At 37.5% G+C, this 19,804-nt stretch overlaps 1 protein-coding gene across 8 annotated transcripts in view; it reads right to left on the bottom strand.

Moving 5' to 3' along the window:
* Window positions 1-19,804, bottom strand: part of hlk (hulk) — a 227,454-nt gene that overhangs the window by 111,235 nt on the left and 96,415 nt on the right. For all 8 annotated transcript variants that reach the window (XM_083134574.1, XM_083134568.1, XM_083134573.1 and 5 more), the window contains 8 exons: window positions 18,486-18,668; window positions 16,988-17,119; window positions 14,014-14,199; window positions 12,130-12,261; window positions 11,581-11,763; window positions 7,954-8,085; window positions 4,416-4,604; window positions 150-290 (listed from right to left, as the gene is read on the bottom strand). In XM_083134574.1, coding sequence (XP_082990700.1) covers window positions 150-290; window positions 4,416-4,604; window positions 7,954-8,085; window positions 11,581-11,763; window positions 12,130-12,261; window positions 14,014-14,199; window positions 16,988-17,119; window positions 18,486-18,668 — 1,278 coding nt within the window. The remainder of the gene's footprint in view (window positions 1-149; window positions 291-4,415; window positions 4,605-7,953; window positions 8,086-11,580; window positions 11,764-12,129; window positions 12,262-14,013; window positions 14,200-16,987; window positions 17,120-18,485; window positions 18,669-19,804) is intronic.

Consider the following 19,804-nt stretch of genomic DNA (forward strand, 5'->3'; position numbering starts at 1 on the left):
TCTGTAGCAAATTTCATTATATTGTGACCAATAGTTTGATTTTTATAAGTGGAAATGAGGGTCCAAGAGCGAGTGAAGCACCCTGTATGTATAAGCAGTATCGGTATAAGCAGATACACAACATTTCACACACCAAAAATTATACTTACAAAAGAACACAACAACATGATCATTTTCTTGCAGCATCTTCTCCAGCATCTTTATGTTCACATCTTCAATGCGACCTTCAATTTCCAGTGTTTCATCATCTGTAACCCAAGCCAATACTTCATCTTCATCTTCAAGATCACCTGTAAAAACACATAAGACTTAATTAACAATATGAACACCCATAATATGTACTGTACTCGTGGCACTTGTTATTGATTCTCACAATATCAGTATTAGTCACGTATTTCATAATTGACGAAAGCATGTAATGTGGAGCCAGCCACAGCATGGTGCTGAACACATCACCTCCACAAATGGCTAAGATTACGAATTAGTGATGCACTAACTCAGACCCTCTTCCTCAATTGCCTTTACAGCTTATTTAAGCAGGAATGAACTATATAATTGTATCTAAAAATATTTCATTTCACAACTCTTCTGTTGTCGCTTGGGAAGTGCCGTGTTCTCACATATCTATTTACTTTAATTTAAATGCTGGGAAATGTTGACCTAAACAAATGAATATTAAAAATATTTAATATAAAAATTGCATGAATTTGCCCCATATATACAGGGTGTTTCTGTGACCATGTTACAGACTTGCAGAGATGATGGAAGGGAACAAACGGTACAAAATGAGATAGGGAACCCTGATCCGGCAATGCCCCAGTCGAAAGTTGCAAGCCAAAATCTTTGAAGAGCAGGCAACCACACGCAACATGGAGGGGAACCATGAAAAGATGTCTGGGGAAGTGGAAAACAAACACGGAAGAATCACTGTAATGGCTATGATGAGTAGTAACTGCAGCCATCATTACAGCAGTTGTTCAAAGTGACGCCTCCTGCCTCGATACAGGCATGACAGCGTCGTAATAAGCTCTGACTCATCCACTCTAATATCCCAGGAGTCATTCGGACCAGATCACAGGCTGCAAGGTCTGTTGCCAAGAGTTCCTCTACATTACTCACAGGTGTCTCGTAGAAAACACTTTTCACATGACCACACAAAAAAAAACAAGTGAGGTCAGGTCAGCTGAACGGGCAGGCCAAGCAACAGGTCCGCCTCTCCCTATCCACCGCTGAGGGAAGGTCTGCGTCAGAATATCACGAGCATCAGCTACGAAGTGGGCTGGGAACCCATCATGCTGAAACCATATGTGTTGACGAACGAGAAGTGGGACATGTTCCAATAACTTGGAGAGGATGTCTCTCAGAAACACATTGTACACTGGTCCAGTTAATCGTGGCGGTAAAAGATACGGACTGCGCACATGTTTACAGCAAATCTGTCTTGATGGCCCTTCACGATTGTGGCACGGGGATTTTCATCGGCACATACGTGGCTATTGCAACTATTCAGCATCCCATCTCTCGTGAAACAGGCCTCATCAGTGAAAAGCACACAGGCATGGAACTGGAGGTCAACCACACAGTGCTGCAATAACCATTCACTAAACATGACACGGCGTACGTCAGCTGGAGCCAAGGCATGGACATGCTGTGGATGGTAAGGGTGCAGCTGCTACTCCCTCACAACTTTCCAAACAGTAGTATGGGCCACACCAATTTCACATGCCACAGCATATGTACTGATGGATGGTTGTCCTTCCACCCAATCCAGCACTGCTTCTTCAAGGTTGGGTGTCCTTGCAGTTCTTTGTCCTTGCTCGTGGAATTAAGGTTGCACTTGACCAGTTTCCCGTAATCTTTGGAAAAGTGTGGGAAACATGGTGTGCGTTGGATGTCTGCACCGTGGATTGATTGCACTGATTGCAGCCGCGACACTTGTGCTTCTAGACTACACACGTCGAGTTTGACGTTATGTCTTCTCCAGGGCATGCATGGTGGATTCTTTCCCCTTTCTTTTATGCTTCCCCTCCGCGTTGTGCGTGGTTGTCTGCTCTTCGAAGATTTTGGCTTGTAACTTTCGACTGTGGCATTTCCGGACCAGGGTTCCCTTTCTCATTTTGTTGCGTTTGTTCCCTTCCATCATCCCTGCAAGTCTGTAACTCTGTCACAGAAACACCCTGTATATATATTTCATTATACTTCACCTAACATACTATGTACTAACACTTTGTGCTATGAACGTCAATGCTTCATACCATGTCTGCCGTTAATAAGCACTGTTCACAACTGAGTTTCTGAGTAAAGATGACTTCTGTGCGTTAATTCTATTCACAGATTATCTTGAAATTATAATTTAGGAGAGAAAATGCATTACAAATAGACAAAACATTAACAAACATGGTACATTAATTAAATAAAGCAGAATCCCGATTTTTCATTTTCCTGCATTATAGATTCAATATTTGTGGTTCCAATACAGCAAAGTGCTCTAAAATTTTCCCAGGTTTTACATTTTTCCAAATTTTGAATTTCTCGTCTCACTTTCCTGAAAAAGATATTTTATTTGTATTTTGGATAATCGTGATGATGAGTGAATCAAACCAGGAACTTTGATAGAAAAATTGAAAGTCAACCACTTGAGGCTCGATTGGACTATTGGCCGATGCCACCAAAGCCATTTTTGTAATGTTCTCCATTTTCAAAAAACTATTACGATATTCCAAATTCTTAAAAAAAATTTAAAAAGGATTCATGTGAATCTTCGTGTGGTTTGCTTTCGCTGTTGTCTGGATATCACAATGGTCTCATAGCTATGTACGTGTAAGCATATTAAACTAATACAAATATCTAGACAATGATCAAAGCAAACTCTATAAGTTATTCTATGCACACATAATTTTTCACAATTTGGAATACAGGGCTCATTCAATACATGACCGGAAATATGTTGTAACAAATATTTATTACAACCACCAATGCACCTATGCCAGCACTTGATAAGGATGCTAATTCCACAGGAAAAAAAATCTTTTGGACACGTGCGTAACCACTCATGCACCGCTTACTGGACTTTGTCGTCATTCTGGAACCTTGATCCACTTAGTGCATCTTGCAGTGGGCCAATAGTGTGAAAATTGGAAGGTGCAAGCTCAGGCGAATATGGAGGGTGGGGTAAGCACTCAAATTTTAGGTCCTATGTGACATTGGCAGTGTGTGGTCTCGCATTGTCATGGAGCAAAAGCACACCAGTGGACACCAGACCACGTCGTCTCTGCAGAATGGCTGGTTTCAGTTTTTCACGCAAAAGGTTGGAGTAGGTGGTACTGTAAACATTATGACCTCTGGGCATGTAATGTTCAAGAATTGGCCCCTTGTGGTTCTAAAACAAAGTTAAGATATCCTTTCCAGCACTCTGTTCAGCACGCACCTTCTTCGGTCTGGGAGACGAAGAATGTCGCCATTCCATTGTTGTTCTCTTACGTCTGGTTCATAGAAACGAACCCAACTTTCATTTCCAGTGACAATACAGTGAAGAAATGCCTCACCGTGAGCTTCATAACAGTGCAAAAGCTCCCTGCACACATCAACACGTCTCTCCTTCATTCTGGTGTCAAACGTTTCGGAACCCACCTCACACACACTTTCCTGAACCTCAATATGTTATTACTGATATGGTGGGCTGATCCTACACTTATTTCCATCTGGGAAGCAATTTCACTGACAGTAATATGCCGGTTGTCCCGTATCAAGTCCTCCACTTGAGAAATGAAGCTTTCCGTGACTGCAGTGACCTGGTCGCAGAGAATCTTCAACACTGGTTATGCCCTGTTTGAACTTCTCAGCCAACTTGTACACTTGTGATTGACTCGTACAGTTGTCACCGTACTGAACTGTCATGAGGCGATGAATTTCTATGGGTTTCATGCCTTCACTCAACAAAAATCTCACGATACTTCACGATGCCTTCACAAAATAACAAACGTATAACAATCACGGTCATATTTTAGATTTTTTATACTACTTTTCAGGTTATTTATTGAATGCACCTTGTATATAGCATTTTTTTAAAGGGAGAGGAAATTAAAAAAAAAACGGCTTTCCTGGAGTCAGACAAAAGTACAGCCGAGGCTAAACACATGCTCAACCTCCAAGGAAGCCTTTGAAAAATGTAAAATCGAAGTTAAAAAGATAGCTTAAGCACATTAAGTTTGAAACAAAGTAAGGAAAATTTTATATTAATTTGTGTTGTCACATCTTTTAACATATTTTCTGATGAAGGACCACAAGAAAATCTTAATACACTAAAAGCTCTGCAAAAAATATTCTCACACACTAAGTGTGCCATGAACTGTGAAAGTTGAAAACCCTTATCTCTTATTTTCATCAATTTAGTGGTATTTTCGGAGTAGGCCTACCAGGAAACACCAGAGGGTCCCTGTTCCTGTAGAAGACGAGAGCTGGGAATTTCTTGATGCCTGCTTTCTTTGCAACTCCTGTATCTTCTGTTGTTACAAATATGATGCCGGATTCGTCTGTCTCGTCATCAATATTCTCCAGCTCCTCCAGAATATCATCGCAAGGATCATCCTCTTTGCAGGCACCACCTGGAAGGATAAATAAACAATTTCACAGACTACTTCACTAACGTTCATCTTATCACAGCATTCATGTTGTGATATATATGAAGACATCAAAACTAATGGATTCAAATTTTACAAAAGTTGAATGCAGGGGTAGAAAAATGCAGGGTACCCAGTAACCATGGTGCCTGAAAATTTTCACCTGCTACCCTAATTAACAAATCCATTTTTTCTTCTGTTAATAATTCCAGTTCACATGTGGAAATTTTCATTATCTTCCTTTAAAATGATGAGTACAGTATGTGTTTTTTAATGTTTGTGTCTTTTCTGAATCAAGTGTACCATTAAATGAGAATAAAAACATGCCATTAAAAATTTTTGCACTGTTACTATCCAAATTTTAAAATCTGCACAGTGATATGGTAGTGTAGGCCATATATTAGAATGTATTGATTAAAGACACGGCCATGAAATTAGGCAGGTGGCAAAAATTGGTGCTGCTGACACGTCAGAGCAAAACCCCTCAGGGATGGCACAAAAGTGACCCGGAGAGAGGTCGGTCTGACACTTGAACTAGGCAATGCAGTCCAGTTGACATTGCCACACAGTTCTGCCTAGCTGCCTATTTTCATGGCTGTGCATTTTGTTATTTATGAAGTTACAAGCAGAGCCTTCTTTTAGGAAGGTCACTCCTGTGCAAGAATTAATTGCTTTTAATCCCATCTTGTACTTAATTATTAAATTAGATGTTCTCAGGTCACATTTCAAAATGTAGCTTTATTTAGTTTGATTCATGGCTTTCTGAGCCTGTATTTGGTGCTGGCGCGTGAATTATTTCTAGTTTAGTGTACCCCTGGTTGAATGTATAATTTTTTAAGGGCACATGGGTTTTGCAAATGCAAGAGCATGTGCTAATGTGTGAATACAGTGGAACCTTGATTTTACGCTTTTCAGGGGACCAAGTTGAAAGAACTTAAAATGTGGGAAAAATTTATAGAATTTTCCTCTATCGGGACTGAAGGTTGAATGAATAATGTGGGAAAATGTAAAACTGGGGAACGTAAAATCACAAAAGGCAAATTTTGTGGAGATTCTTGCACCTTCATTTCATATGCACATTGGTAGCTGCACACTTTTACACATGTTCTGCTGAGATATTTCCAAGAGCGTGTCCTTGAAGTGTGCAGTGGTGTACACAAATAGAAAAAAAAATTTAGAACAATTTGCAGACGACAGGTTCTTTGAAACAAAAAATGATGTAACCCTCCATCTATCAAGTACAGTTAGAAAGAGATGAGGAAGAGAATAGAAATTTTAAACAAAAATTCCATTTCAATCAACCTGTCTTGCTCACACAAAACAAAGTGAATATAAAAAAATAGGGATGGGACAGATTAATCGGTACTCTATCGGTATCGGCCAATATAGGCATATTGATGTATCGGTTAATCAGTAAAATAGATTATTTTACTGATCTGATATATCTATAAATATCTTATAATTTAGTGAAAAATTCTGCCATTCTGTTACATTTTTATGAATAATCTCCATACCCTACCTTTTAAAAAAGTAAAGTTTAATATGCAACTTCTTTTGCACTGCAATCACCATGAAATGCACATTTATTAGGGATGTCAATGAACCATTCAAGTTCTTCAAGGACCATTTGGAATTTTATATCAGATCAGTAGAATATCGGTTATCGGTATTGGCAAATTTTATATTGGTACTTGATTAGTGTTATTGTCATGAGCCTACAATTGTTGAAAGTTATTTTGAAAATAATTTGATAGTTCATAGTAAAGAAAAAACATTAAATTGTATTATGTAATACAAAAACAACAGACTCAACTTCCAGTTGAGGAGTATGATAGGTACTTACATTTTACACATGATGTGTGTGTGTGTGTATAAGTTCACTCTCTCACTCCCACCACCCCCCTCCCCCTTTCCCTTACAGGCACCAACATGTGGAGGAAACAGTCTTTGGCGGTTATTACAAATGCTAAAAGTTAAGATTTAAGATCCTTGCTAATACAGGGTGGCTACTCTAGGACCATAATAAAATTCAAGTATAATTCCCGGTTTTCAAGGCGAACTTTCCAAAAATTCAAGCCGATGTTTTCTCTTTTTCAACCTTACGTATTACCGCCTCTCAACAACCACACACAAATATCTTAATAATGTAAAGGGTCTATGTGATTTCAACATCCAAAAATTATAATTCAATTAAACGGTATACGTAATATAATTAAAATATTTAATTTAAGGTGCTGAGTTTCTATTTACAGAGACGCAACCACGAATTTTTGTCTGAGCAGGCGGGGAGAAAGTGCCAGGAAAAATGTACTAAAAAAAAAGGTAAAGTGTTCCCCTGTGCATAGCACCATGCCATTAAGGCATATAGGGGGTGTGGGGGTAACGCCCCACACTTTCTTGATCCGGTCGTGAGTGGGGGTGATGTGATCAGCATCACGCCCCTGACTGCCTTTACCCCCCAGGGTTTCCCCCAGGTACCCATGTTATTCGACGCTGGGTAGGCGCTGGGGCCACTTCCACCGTTAGAAAAGTTCCCGGATTTGAACCGTACTACTAATAATAATAATAATAGTGTTAATAATAATATTATTATAATATTATTATTATTATTGATTTGTTTTATTTTACTTCGCTTCTTGTGCCACGTTTGGCTAATTTGAAAAGATAGGGATGAGTGATATGATGAAATTGATGAATGGACAGTCACAAACATCCATGCCCAAGCCAGGATTCGAACCTGCTCGGACCAACATTGTTGTTGCTGTTATTATTATTATTATTAGTAGCAGTAGTAGTAGTGGTAGTAGTATCAAAGACGTTATTATCCTCGTAAATTATACAAAAAGGGGGTAGAAGTTGGTGCTAAACATTTGTGTTCGAACAAACGATGTCAATTTTTTTTTCTCCACATGGCACAGTAGTTTGGATCCCACTTTAAACTGTAGGTCCAGTCCTAATTAGCCTTTCTGTGCATAAAGTGGACTTAAAACCACAAATAAATCAATTAATTTTACAACAATTTTGATTTAGATAGTTCGGCGCCCAGGGACGACTCGAAAATTTTACGAAAATAATTTTTATTTGCACAAAATGTGAAAAGGATTTGTATTAAAAAAGTTGTAATTTTTCACATCTACAGAGAATTCACGCATAATTCCCGGAGCCAATAATTCACGCATAATTCCCAGAATTCAAGGAATTCCCGGTGAGTAGCCACCCTGTAATAGTCTATTCATGAAGATTTGGTAGAAATCATTAGCCAAGACTGTTGGTGTCTAATGAAAAGATCTAAGCTAAATGCATGCCAGAGATTTGTAAGCAGTCCAATACTCACTGAAGTAAACCACAACATACTCGTGCTCCTCTATTAGGAACTTTAAGATTTCGTCCGTAACTTCTTCAATGGAAGATGACGTCTTCTGCTCTACCAGCCAGTCCAACACTTCTCCTTCGTTCATAAGGTCCCCTGAAACAAATATGGGATGGAAGCTCTGAAAACAAAACAACCCAGGCTCTAGCATCTCAATATAAGTTACTGGATAGGAAATTAACCTAGTCACAACTTACAGTAAGACTTTTCTTTTTAATACATAGATAGAATTACGATCAGTCCTTGTTATTAACTACTAACTGACTAACTCCCCAGACTTCTTAAACCCGAAGGTTTATGGCTGCAGCAACACAAGCCTTCCATCTGTCCCTATCCTGAGCAATATCAATCCACTCTTTTCCATCCCTACCAATTCCCTTTAGGTCCATCTGAACATTATCTCTCCATCTTAGTCTAGTTATTACACATTACAAAATACCCTGTTATTCTTTAGCCATTCCAACTGATACATCAGTACAGTTTGAAAATTGTAAAAAATAAAGTTGTTTAAAATACCGATTATGTATTTACTCATGTATAATGCGCACTTTTTCCCATAATTTTTGCCCCCCAAAACTGTGGTGCGTATTATGCACGGAATAATTCAGACTTATTACATGATTTTGGGACACTTGCATTGATTTTTCATGTTTACGGAACCCTATCATGTTATATATCGTTGTAAAGCTTGAATCCTGCAGTTTCTGAATATGGAAACAGTATTCCATACAAGATAACCACACTAATGTGAAATGCAATTGAAATAAGTTCATCAAAAAATGAAGAAACGTTCTGATTTTTATGGTACTTTGGATGAAAGAAAACATAAATAAAAATTAAAATGTATTACTGGCCAAATAATATGACATACATGAGGTGTGTAAATTCCTTAATAGAAGAAATCTTGTGCCGCTAACTGCTATTTGGAAGGTCTTGAATGTGCCTCGTATAAATGTTACATTAGTCACGGAAAGAAAAAAAGTATATATTTTGAAAAACTAGGAATGAGCAATTGAATCGGTATGACGTCATTCACTCTTGATCAGCATAGCAACAGATTTACAACCTACAACTAAGAAAGCCATTTCTTGAAACTGGATTGTACTGCGCGTTATGTACGAGATGTAATTTTTTGTCTCTTTTACCCATCCAAAACCAGAGTGTGCATTATATACGCACGCGCACTATGCATGCGTAAATACGGTAAATATGTAAATATTCCACTGCATAGAGTACTGCATGGCACCACTTTCGCTCACTTGTACTCGTTCAAGTCTCCCTCGCTTGAGCACACACATTCAAATTTAATTTTAATGTGACTATAATCGTAGACACATGCATGTCAAATATACAATCTGGAAGTTTCAGCCCACAATCGTCTTTTCCATTTTCATATATCATTGTATTGGTAAGATAGACTAAATTACATTTTAACATGGAGATGATGACTATATTCACTTAAGTTTCAATTTCACTGCGTCTTTCACCTCACGATCCATATTTGAAAACCCGCTACCACAGAAAATTACAGTTATTCATGCACCACTGGGTTTCGAGTGTATACCACTCGTTTTGCCTGTTCAAGCATTACTCGCTTCAGCAAAGAAGCTCTAGATTCTGTACAATATCTAGCATCATCTGTGCGAACTATTTGGTGCTTAAGTGAAATGCTCTCCGTGTAGCACTCTAGTACTGCAATATATGCATTATTTTACTAGTTTTTATTTTTGAATACTCAAAGAATAAATTTATTTCATAAAGTTACTCTGAATTTTTTTAAGAAGACATCTTTCAATCACAAAATACATATTTTTCACACAATACTGGTAGAAAATAAACAATATTTTCCAATTTTGTGTAATTTCTAAGATAATGAGTCTGTGCAAAAGTATTGCACAAAATTTTTACAAGCAAAATATGTAATAAATTCCAACTGATACATCAGCAGTGGTATCGACTGAGCTATAAAAACAAGCAATATGGATAAACAACATAAAGAATCAAATTATGCTTATGACATTTTAACAAATACGTCCTAAGTCTGGAAAAATCTATTCTTTTATTTTTATTATTTCTAAAGTAATATAATTCATAGTCATATGAATACCTTACTCAGGGTGTCTAGCAATTATCAAATCCAAAATTCTTGACTTTTTATGTCTCTCTCAACTTTTATACTATATACCACACCTACTCATATAAATTTGAAATCAGCAATTAAGAAAACAAATATTTATTTAATGAGAAACCCCTAGCAAAAAGCCAGTTAATATGAAAACTGAAGCTGTATTTAACATGAGAATTAGATTTGCTTTGTCTATTAATGCATCCTGACTGCATTTGTTAGACTAACAAGTCTCTGGCATTTGGACTCACAGCCAGTATAATCTTATGTTGGGCTTGTGTTGTTGTCCATATATATTTATGTTTGACCCATCACCCATCTCATCTTACCACCATTCATCCTCATGTTCACGATTAGCCGAAGGGGCAGAAAAGTAAAGCAAAATAAATTAAATCGGTCAGTCAGTCATTGTGATAGCAAAAATTCTTGATCATACATACAGGGTGATTCTAAAGTCACTATATATTTTAGTGATATTGTGACAAAATACATTTCTTTTGCATGTTATGTGAGGCAATGCTAACAGTAGAAGAAAGAACAGCCGTTGTTTGTACTCATCTGCGTGGGATGACGTATCAACAGGTGCAGACGGACTTCACTCGGAAATTCAGAAAACCAGGCCCCACCAGGCTGGCTATTAAGAACCTGGTCAACAAATTCAAGCAAACAGGTAGTGTTGTGGATGAAGAACGTCCTGGTAGGCCAGCCATAATGCCACAAATTGTGCAAAGTGTACAGAACGTGATCATACGTAGCCCCACCGCATCGACCAGACAACTCAGTATACATAATCCCAGCATCTACCAACTGTGGCTCATACCAAGGTGGATTGGGGCACACCAAGCTTCTTACTATGCACCAACAGGCACCACCACATTTTGCCATCATCATTCGTGATCACCTAAATGAAGTTTTCACTGGTAGATGGATTGGTTGTGTCTCGCAATGGGGAGTTGGCCCTCCCCTCAATCTGACCCCCTTCGACTTTTTCATTTGAGGGTTTATCAAGTCTAAGGTGTACGAGGTGAAGATCTACAGCATAGCCCAGTTGAAACAACGCATTATGGCTGCAGTTGCTGAGATTACACCAGCTATGTTGGCGAAGGTTTTTCGGGCTGTGGTGGATTGTTGGCATATGTGCCTAGACTTCAGGGGTGGTCACATTGAGTTATATTGATTTTGTGTCCTACTGTGATATATGTTTCAGTACATATGTATTTTGTACAATAAATCGTGTTCATGCAGAAATGTATAGTGACTTTAGAATCACCCTGTATAATTTCTTCACTTTTTATTGACTTCTTGACCTGCTTGTTGATTTCTTTACTTTTTCCTGACTTTTATGACTGGTAGACACGCTGTTACTGCATCCTCCACCTTGAAAGATATCACTTATGGGTTATATAATAAAAGCTATGTTCTAGGTAGCATCTAACATGTATTAGTTTATAACAGTGAATATTTACCTTCATAAATAGCTGGTATCTTGTCCTCAAAGTAAATTAACACTGGCATGTGGTCGATGCCAAACCGTCTAGCTTCCTTTTCATCGTCAATTCGAACCATAGTAATTTCCTGCTTAGCCAGATCATCATCAATGTTCTCCAGTTCATTCAAGGCTTTCATGTCCTGCCTGTCGTCTTCATCATCTGTAACGGAAAAGTTCACACAATTGTAAGAGGACACAAAGTTTCTGTAATAGGAAACTATATGATAAATAAATTATAGTCTCCATGCATTAGCTCTATCCTTCAACAAAGAAAGAGCATAGTGCTGATCACATCACCTCCAAAATGGCCACGATCGAGAATGTGTGGGGCCCTACCCCACACATCCTCTAAATGTGCCTTCATGGGATGGTGCTATATATACACAGGGAACTTTACATTTACTTTGTCAAAGAAAACTAGTAAGAAGTAAAAATGTTAATGTCAAATGAAAACTTAGCAATTAAGAAATTTAAAATTTTCACAATTAATTCATGAAATCATTTTATATAGGAAACTGATACTTACAAAACAGAACTGCCAAAAAGTCCACCTGTTCAATGAGCTTCCCCAACATTTTCGCAGTGATGTCGGGAATTTCACTGTGCTTCTTCTGGTGTATTAACCAATCCAGTAAATCCTCCTCGTTGGTCAAATCACCTGTCAATGAAGAAATCTACGTATCAGACTTCAATTCAAGGAATATAGTAAATATTGTACAGAGGCAAGTCTAAAAAGAAGTTTTGCAATAAGAGTTAAAACCCAGCATTTTCAAATTCTTTTTTACGCAGGGCTAGGTATTTTACTAGAGAGATGTTGGTTGGTTGTTGTTTTAAGTTCACTTTATGCACAGTGAGGCTAATCGGGACTGGACCTACAGTTTAAATTGCGTTCCAAACCAATATGTGCATCCACCAGGTATCAAACCTGGGACTCCCTTATTATAAGGTGACGATGCTACAACTGCACCATCGGTGAGGCTTATTTTACTAGAGAGACTTCTTGAACTTTGTACGCTACTACAAGTGTTTTAATAACAATGTGAACTACGTTAAAGGCTAGTTTTCATCTTTTTGTCCATAACGCAATTTGTCAACAGAATTGAAGAACTTATTTCCAAAGTCACATATCTCCATCAAAATCTCGGAAGATAAAAAAAAAAATCAGTTTCATTTCGAGAAAGAAATATTTTTTTTCTAAATAACTATTTGTATTTATAAGGATATGTGTAATGAGGGGGAGAAAACCCTGGACCAAAAGAATAAGAGAAATTGCAATCTTAAGGGTGGAATTACATTAAATGCTATAAATGTTGTTGTTATTAATAATAATAATAGCATTGTGGTTTGAATCAAATTTTAAACAGTCCCGATTGGCCTATTCAAACATCAAGTGGTAGCTTGGTAGCTCAGTTGGTAGAGCATCTGGCTACTATGTGGAAGTCCCAGGTTCGAATCCCAGGGCAGGTGATTTGGACCAGGAAATTTTCCAGTCATTTTCCTGTTTCTGCATCCAGCCTCGTATCAATAGGTACCTGGGGGCAACCCTGAGGGGTAAAAGCTGGCAGGCATGATGCTGATAGCATCATCCCAACTATGTCTGACATCAAGAATATGTGGAGCTCTATCTCCACATCACCCCATATGTCCTCACACCTTTAACTTTTCTTTAATGTGATATTTAAATGTCACTCAAATTTCATCTTTCCTGCAATCTGTTGTGGGACAAACTATCGTATCATGCCGAAGGCGTGACTTGAACCCGAGACCCCTGGTGTCATAACTCGATAGACTAAACTCTTAGGCAAGGGGTCTGGCTGAAGGCTGGGGGTAGCTTCTTAAAAGCAAATTACACCAGCGAGCTTCAGTGGATCTGAAATCTCCGCTGACACGGGATTCTAACGGAAATCCACAGGAAGCGTTGAAATAACGCAACGTCAGCTTTAGGCAAGAAAAGACAGTTAAGGACAAAACTGAACTCGCCAACGGCTTTAACGATCAGAAATTCGAATCCACCATAAATAGTTCGAGAGATCATTTTTCAGCCCAGTTGTACTCAGAGATTTATCGCGTGAACAGTTCTTGTCTCCCCGTTATGGGCTGATTATCAATTGATATGTAAAGAGATACCGCAGGGAGTGGTGCGCTATTGAAGTTTCATTTCATGGACCGTGTCGTCACATCTAAATCTACATGTAAACGAATATCCCTTTATCTCCTTTTCTATTGTACTCACCCCCCGACCAGTCAACCCTGAAGTGTTAATATCGAACTTTTAAATGTTGTTCTTATTCCACAGGGGCTGTGCTTGCTCGTGTACCTGTTACCGTTGTTTCTCTGTTTTTGTACGCTACGAACACCTTGTCAGCGACATCACCTCAAACAAGTTTCTATGGCATTGGCAGTTACTTACCATCATAAAGATGTGGAATTCCTTTCTCAAAGTAGACAAGCACGGGTAAGTCAGCCTCAACTCCGTATTCTTTTGCTTCCTCATCATTGTCGATTTTCACAAAGACGATGCCATTGTGGTCACATTCATCATCAATGTTCTCCAGTTCTGCAACAACTTTCTGGCTTTTCTTTTGTTCATTGTCATCTACATAAAAAAAGAAAAGTTATGAGCAATGGACATTTCCACTATGACATGAAAAACGTTTTAAATATATTCATTTTACTGATAATGACACCAAACTGAAATGTTCAAAATATCTCGGCGATTTTTCTATTGGTTCTCGAGATACATGCCTTCAAACACTGCTGAAATTCACCTCCTACGTCACAGATTTGAAAACGCCCTCTGCACAGACCAGACAGGCCTGACGTCATCCTTTAGAAATGTGTGCAGGTAGGGTTTCTGCTCGTCCCGTAAAGCGACAGTCATTTCTTACTGCATAAAACAAGTATCTTGTTATAACTTCCAGTGCAAAAATAATGTGTGCTCCATTTATTGGATATGAATTATACCCTAACAGTATAGCAGTATTTACTATAATTCAGCCACTCGGTAGAGGGTTTTCATTAGGCTGACAAAGCAATACTGGTAAGGTAACAGTCAATAGCTGTACCCTACTTAGGTACAGTTGCAAAATTAAGAAAATAGATATTTTTATTCAATGAAGAACCCCTGCCACAAGGTTGGTTAAGATGAAAACTGAAGCTGTACTTTAACAAGAGATTTAGACTTGCTTTAATTATAATTAAATATTAATTTTATATTATATTTATTAGGGATGCGCAGATATGAAATTTTGGCCAATACCGATACCGATAACTGGTATTCTACCGATCAGATATAAAATTAGAAATGGTCCTTGAAGAACCTGAAAGGTTCATTGACCTCCTTATTAAATTGTTTCAAGGTGACTGCAGTGCAAAAGAAATTGCATATTTAGACATTTACTTTTTTAGAAAGTAGAGCATGGAGATTATCCATAAAAATTACAACAAAATGGCAGAATTTTCCACTAATTTATCAGATATTTATTGATATATCAGATTGATATAATAATCCTTAATTTTACCGATACACCGATATGCCTACAAATAAAATAAAATAAACTTATTTTTACTTACGTTCAGTGCGTATGTGTTGAGTAATTGACAACGTTTCAAGGACCACTGTCCCCTTCTTCAGGTCGGTTCATTGGCTTCACGGTTGCCCATGAAGCTTCATCGATGGCAAGGATTAGGTTTACATCGATAGGATAAAATATTGGGATTCCATCACAACTAACTGTTCTTTTTTAAAAATCACTATATAAAATTTCCCTACTATTAACATCAATTAAAACCCCTCTGTACAACTTATTAAAAATAATCCCTCTGTCCATTTGCCGCTCACATGTTGACAGTCATGTTGACAAAGGTTGAAAAATGAATTCAATATGCCTATATCGGCCGATACCGATAGAGTACTGATTAATCGGTCCCATCCCTAATATTTATTAATATCATAATTATTAATCCATGCAAAAATTAATGCTTCAGACTTCATCCTGGATGGGGAATGGCCACATTACTTTTAATATTTTTACAAAACTTCACACACACAACAATGTAATTCTTAAGAAACAAAGGAACAAATCTTAACCACAACTCAATACAATTTTAGACTTCCAAATATTCAATTTTATCAAAACCCAGTACAGGTATATAACAATATAAATTCACTATGCTGGAAAAAGTAGGAAAAATTCTTTGTAATTCTTATATTTTAGGGAATACACACAACACATCTGCTTCAGACAGCTGAATTAAAAAAAAAAACTATTCGATAGAATGACTAGAAATTTTACATGCATGCTTACGACACATTTGGCAACGTAATTTTTTTAAAAAAATTACCTGCAGCATTGCCATATATGGTGAAGGTCAAGAACCTTTCACACCACCCTTGTAAGTGCTCCTGTTTCAAAACCTATCCCTGGAGATGCAAAATGAACTTGGCAAAATATAGGATAGCAACCTTAGAACGTTGAGTACCGGTTTCAATACGAGGGGAAGTCAAAAATTATCCTCACTTTCACCATAACTTTCTCTAGGTTGGCCACACTGCCTTTAGTGCTCGTTTGCTGAAAGGTTTGCTTTGTGGTTACGTGGCCAAGATTTGATCTTCATCGCTCCATTTTTCTCTCTTTTGTTACAGGGCAAACATGGCCACTACACTGACAGTGTGCACCATGGAAGGACAGAGATACAATTTCTCTGGTTTGAAGATGTGTCAGGGGCTGAAATTCATCGCAGGATTTCAGAATAATATGGGGACAGCACTCTACCTTGGAAATGTGTGTATGAGTGGATAGAGAGGTTTAAAAATGGCCGGACAATTGTGAAGTACGAAGCGGGAAAATGATGCTCATCGACCTCCACCACTGACTGAAAGATTCAACAAGCTCTAGAGATGATTCTAACGAAACGATGGTGACCATCGACATGCTTCTACATATGAAATCATCCATGACAAACTTCAGTTCCATGAAGTCTGTGCGAGATGGGTGCTTGTCCGGCCATTTTTAAACCGATTGATCCATTCATACATGCTTCTATCTGGTAGAGTGCTGTCCCCATATTGTACTGAAAGCCTGGGATGAATTTCAGCACCTGACAGATCTTCAGACCAGAGAAATTGGATCACTGATCTTCCTTGGTGCACACTGTCAGCGGAGTAGCCATGTTTGCTCTGTAACAAAAGAAAGAAAAATGGAGCGATTAAGATCAAACCACAAGAGAGTATACCACCTTTTGGCATGCAAACACTGAATGCAGTGTGGCCAACCTGAAGGAAGTTATGGCAAAAGTGCATATAATTTTTGCTTCCTTTCGTATTACAATATTGACACGTAGCATGAGCCAACACTTTAAATAAAATACAAAATGCAGCTTACAGAAGAGAACTGCAAGCGATTCTGTCTTTTCAATTAGCATGTCGAGCATCTCATCGGTGACATCTTCGATCTGGTCACTCTCCAACTGTTTCAACAGCCACTGCAGAATCTTCTCCTCCTCATCCAATTTCCCTGCAAATAAGTACAAACACCAGCATGAAAAACTGTACAAAATGATTACAGGCAGAGGTAAATATTAGCAAGCAACAATGTAAGACTGCCTCAAATTTCGTCTTCTAGAACTGGAAACATATATTTTTTGTCTACAATATTTGCTATCTTATTTTACATACAAAACAATTACATTATGTGGACTGATTTCATTTATTTTACTTCCCTTTTCTGCCAATTTTGGCTAATTGCAAAAATAAGGATGAATGATGATACGATTAAATTGATGAAGGGACACTCACAAAGAACACCCAAGTCCAGCCTGTGATAGCCACTCCACCACGGAAGTCAGCTAATGAAGTCAGGTGGAGTTAACTGTGTGACGGTCCTGTGGATCCGCACAATATAATTATATGTTTATTGAAGTTATTAATTTCATATTATACAAGTCACTTTCTATTAATGGTTAAAAAAGTGTATAGTGATTACTTTGTACAACAATAAGTATGTTTTATTTTATTTATTGCACTAAATGCTGTATAAATTAGGAATATTTGGAATTCTAACATAGCTATACCAACGAAAAGCAATAGTCATTATGTGGCAATGGATGTAACGAAATCAAAATACAGGTAATAGTGAACTGCATATTGCTCAGTTATTTTAATAATACATAAACCCACAGAAGTTGTAGCACCTTTGTGTTATAATTCAAAATATTTATAAAATGGTGGTAGGGGCCACCAAAATTAACAGAAACTTCAAAAGTATGTCTTGCGGAAAAATTTAGTAACTTGTTTACGTGTATTTATTATACAACTGGAATTTCTATATTCCAAGTTTACATGGTTAATCCCTGTACACTACATAGCTAAGTTGTGTGTACATAGATATCTTGGATATTTCAGCTTGTAAAAGTTTTTGGGAACTGTACTGAAACATTACCAGAATAATAAATAGCCAGTTTCAAAATAAGATTCATTACATTATTTTGTATATTAAGTGAAATTTTATTCCTGTTCGTCTTGCAGTTTACAGTTTTTACAAGCATTTAAGGACATTTGTTGATGTAATGTTTCGGGAGAACATGGTCTCTTCATCAGACATTTATTTTTAGATTGATTAATGTTACAGTTATAACAAAACATCCATTAAAAGAGTGTGTCTAAATGCTTGTAACAAACCATAAACTACAGAAGAAAATAATTCTACAATTTCTACAGAAATTCTATTCACTACAATAACACCAAAATGTCAATTTATACATACTATTTGAACAAAAAATTCAATCTGTTCTTGTACTGAAATGTTAATTTTTCATTAACACAAAATATGTTTCCCTACAAAGTAGTAACATTTAGCATTATGAAACAATGATCTTCCCTACCTTCATATATTGTCGGAATGGCCTTCTCAAAATACACCAGTGAAGGAATCGTTTCAATGCCATATTCCTTTGCTTCTTCTTCGTCATCCATCTTCACGAAAGAAATGCCATGCTGATCACATTCGTCATCAATGTTCTCCAGCTCCTCAAGGATAATTTGAGAGTATTTGTCATTGTTGTCATCTGTAAACAATAACTGCATTCGTAAATGAAACATTTATGTGCCTATGTTTTAATAAATATCACTCGGTTATTAGTTTTAACTTAACAACCCAAGTAACGACAACCGTTGGCCCAACTGCAGTTCTTATGTGGAAAAGGTTGGGTTACGTTGGTTGGCAAATTGAAGTTGATCTTACGTTGGGCCAATGGTGGTTGCCAACATTTAAAGTACATGTTGGACCAACGTTGGAACCACAGCCAAAATTACCATTGCCCAATGCTATGTTCTTAAGTTTCGCCAACCATTTCCAGCATGGTTGGCCCAAAGTTGGGCTAACCAGTTTCTTTACTTGGGAACACTTGAATCCTCAGGGCAATCCTGATTTTTACATTTTGCATTATAGTTTAAGATTTGTAACCATGTGCCCGTGAAGAATGTATAAGCAAGGCTCCCCTGCATTAATGCACAGCATAGGTTAAGTTAAGGTAGGTTAGGTTAGATTAAGTTAGTTCAAGTCAGTGGCCGATCCATAGGTTACAGTTGGGAAGGTCACCTCACCACACCGAGAATCAATTCTAACTTACACTTACACTGTTTATGTAAACAATACATAATACTATAAACAAGAGCTAAGATGACTTCCATATTGTAGAGACTGGAGCATTGTCTTGTAAAAATGGAGGTCCAGGGCTGGAATATATGGTTATTATTGTGTCGTTATCATAATTTCTTCCATTGCTACGGTAAACTGAATGATCAAATATGAGAAGTGAAGTGAATAAATAAAGAAAAAGAACTATTCTCTCAAGGGGCCACTCCTTCGATCCCCTTTCTAGGCACATAATGTTTCAGATCCAAATTAAACTGTAGGTTCAATTCCCATCAAAGTGGACTTTAATCAAACTTTCAAACAATATTCTCGAGTTTGTTAAACTTGGTGATAAAAGACAGAACATTTGAGTCTTCAAAAATATTAGGCATGATAATATATCCCAAAACCTAGCAGTTGGGATGGACAATCAACCTTATCGTCCTCCCTATTGATCCATGCCTGGTTCAGGTTAGATGGAAGTCAAGGCTGAAGTCAGGACTGAAGTCAAGGCTGAATTCAGGACTAAAGTCAAGGCTGAATTCAGGACTGAAGTCAAGATTGAAT

This window comes from Lepisma saccharinum, chromosome 13 (genome assembly GCF_977018435.1).
Source record: "Lepisma saccharinum chromosome 13, izLepSacc3.1, whole genome shotgun sequence".
Lineage (NCBI taxonomy): Eukaryota > Metazoa > Arthropoda > Insecta > Zygentoma > Lepismatidae > Lepisma > Lepisma saccharinum.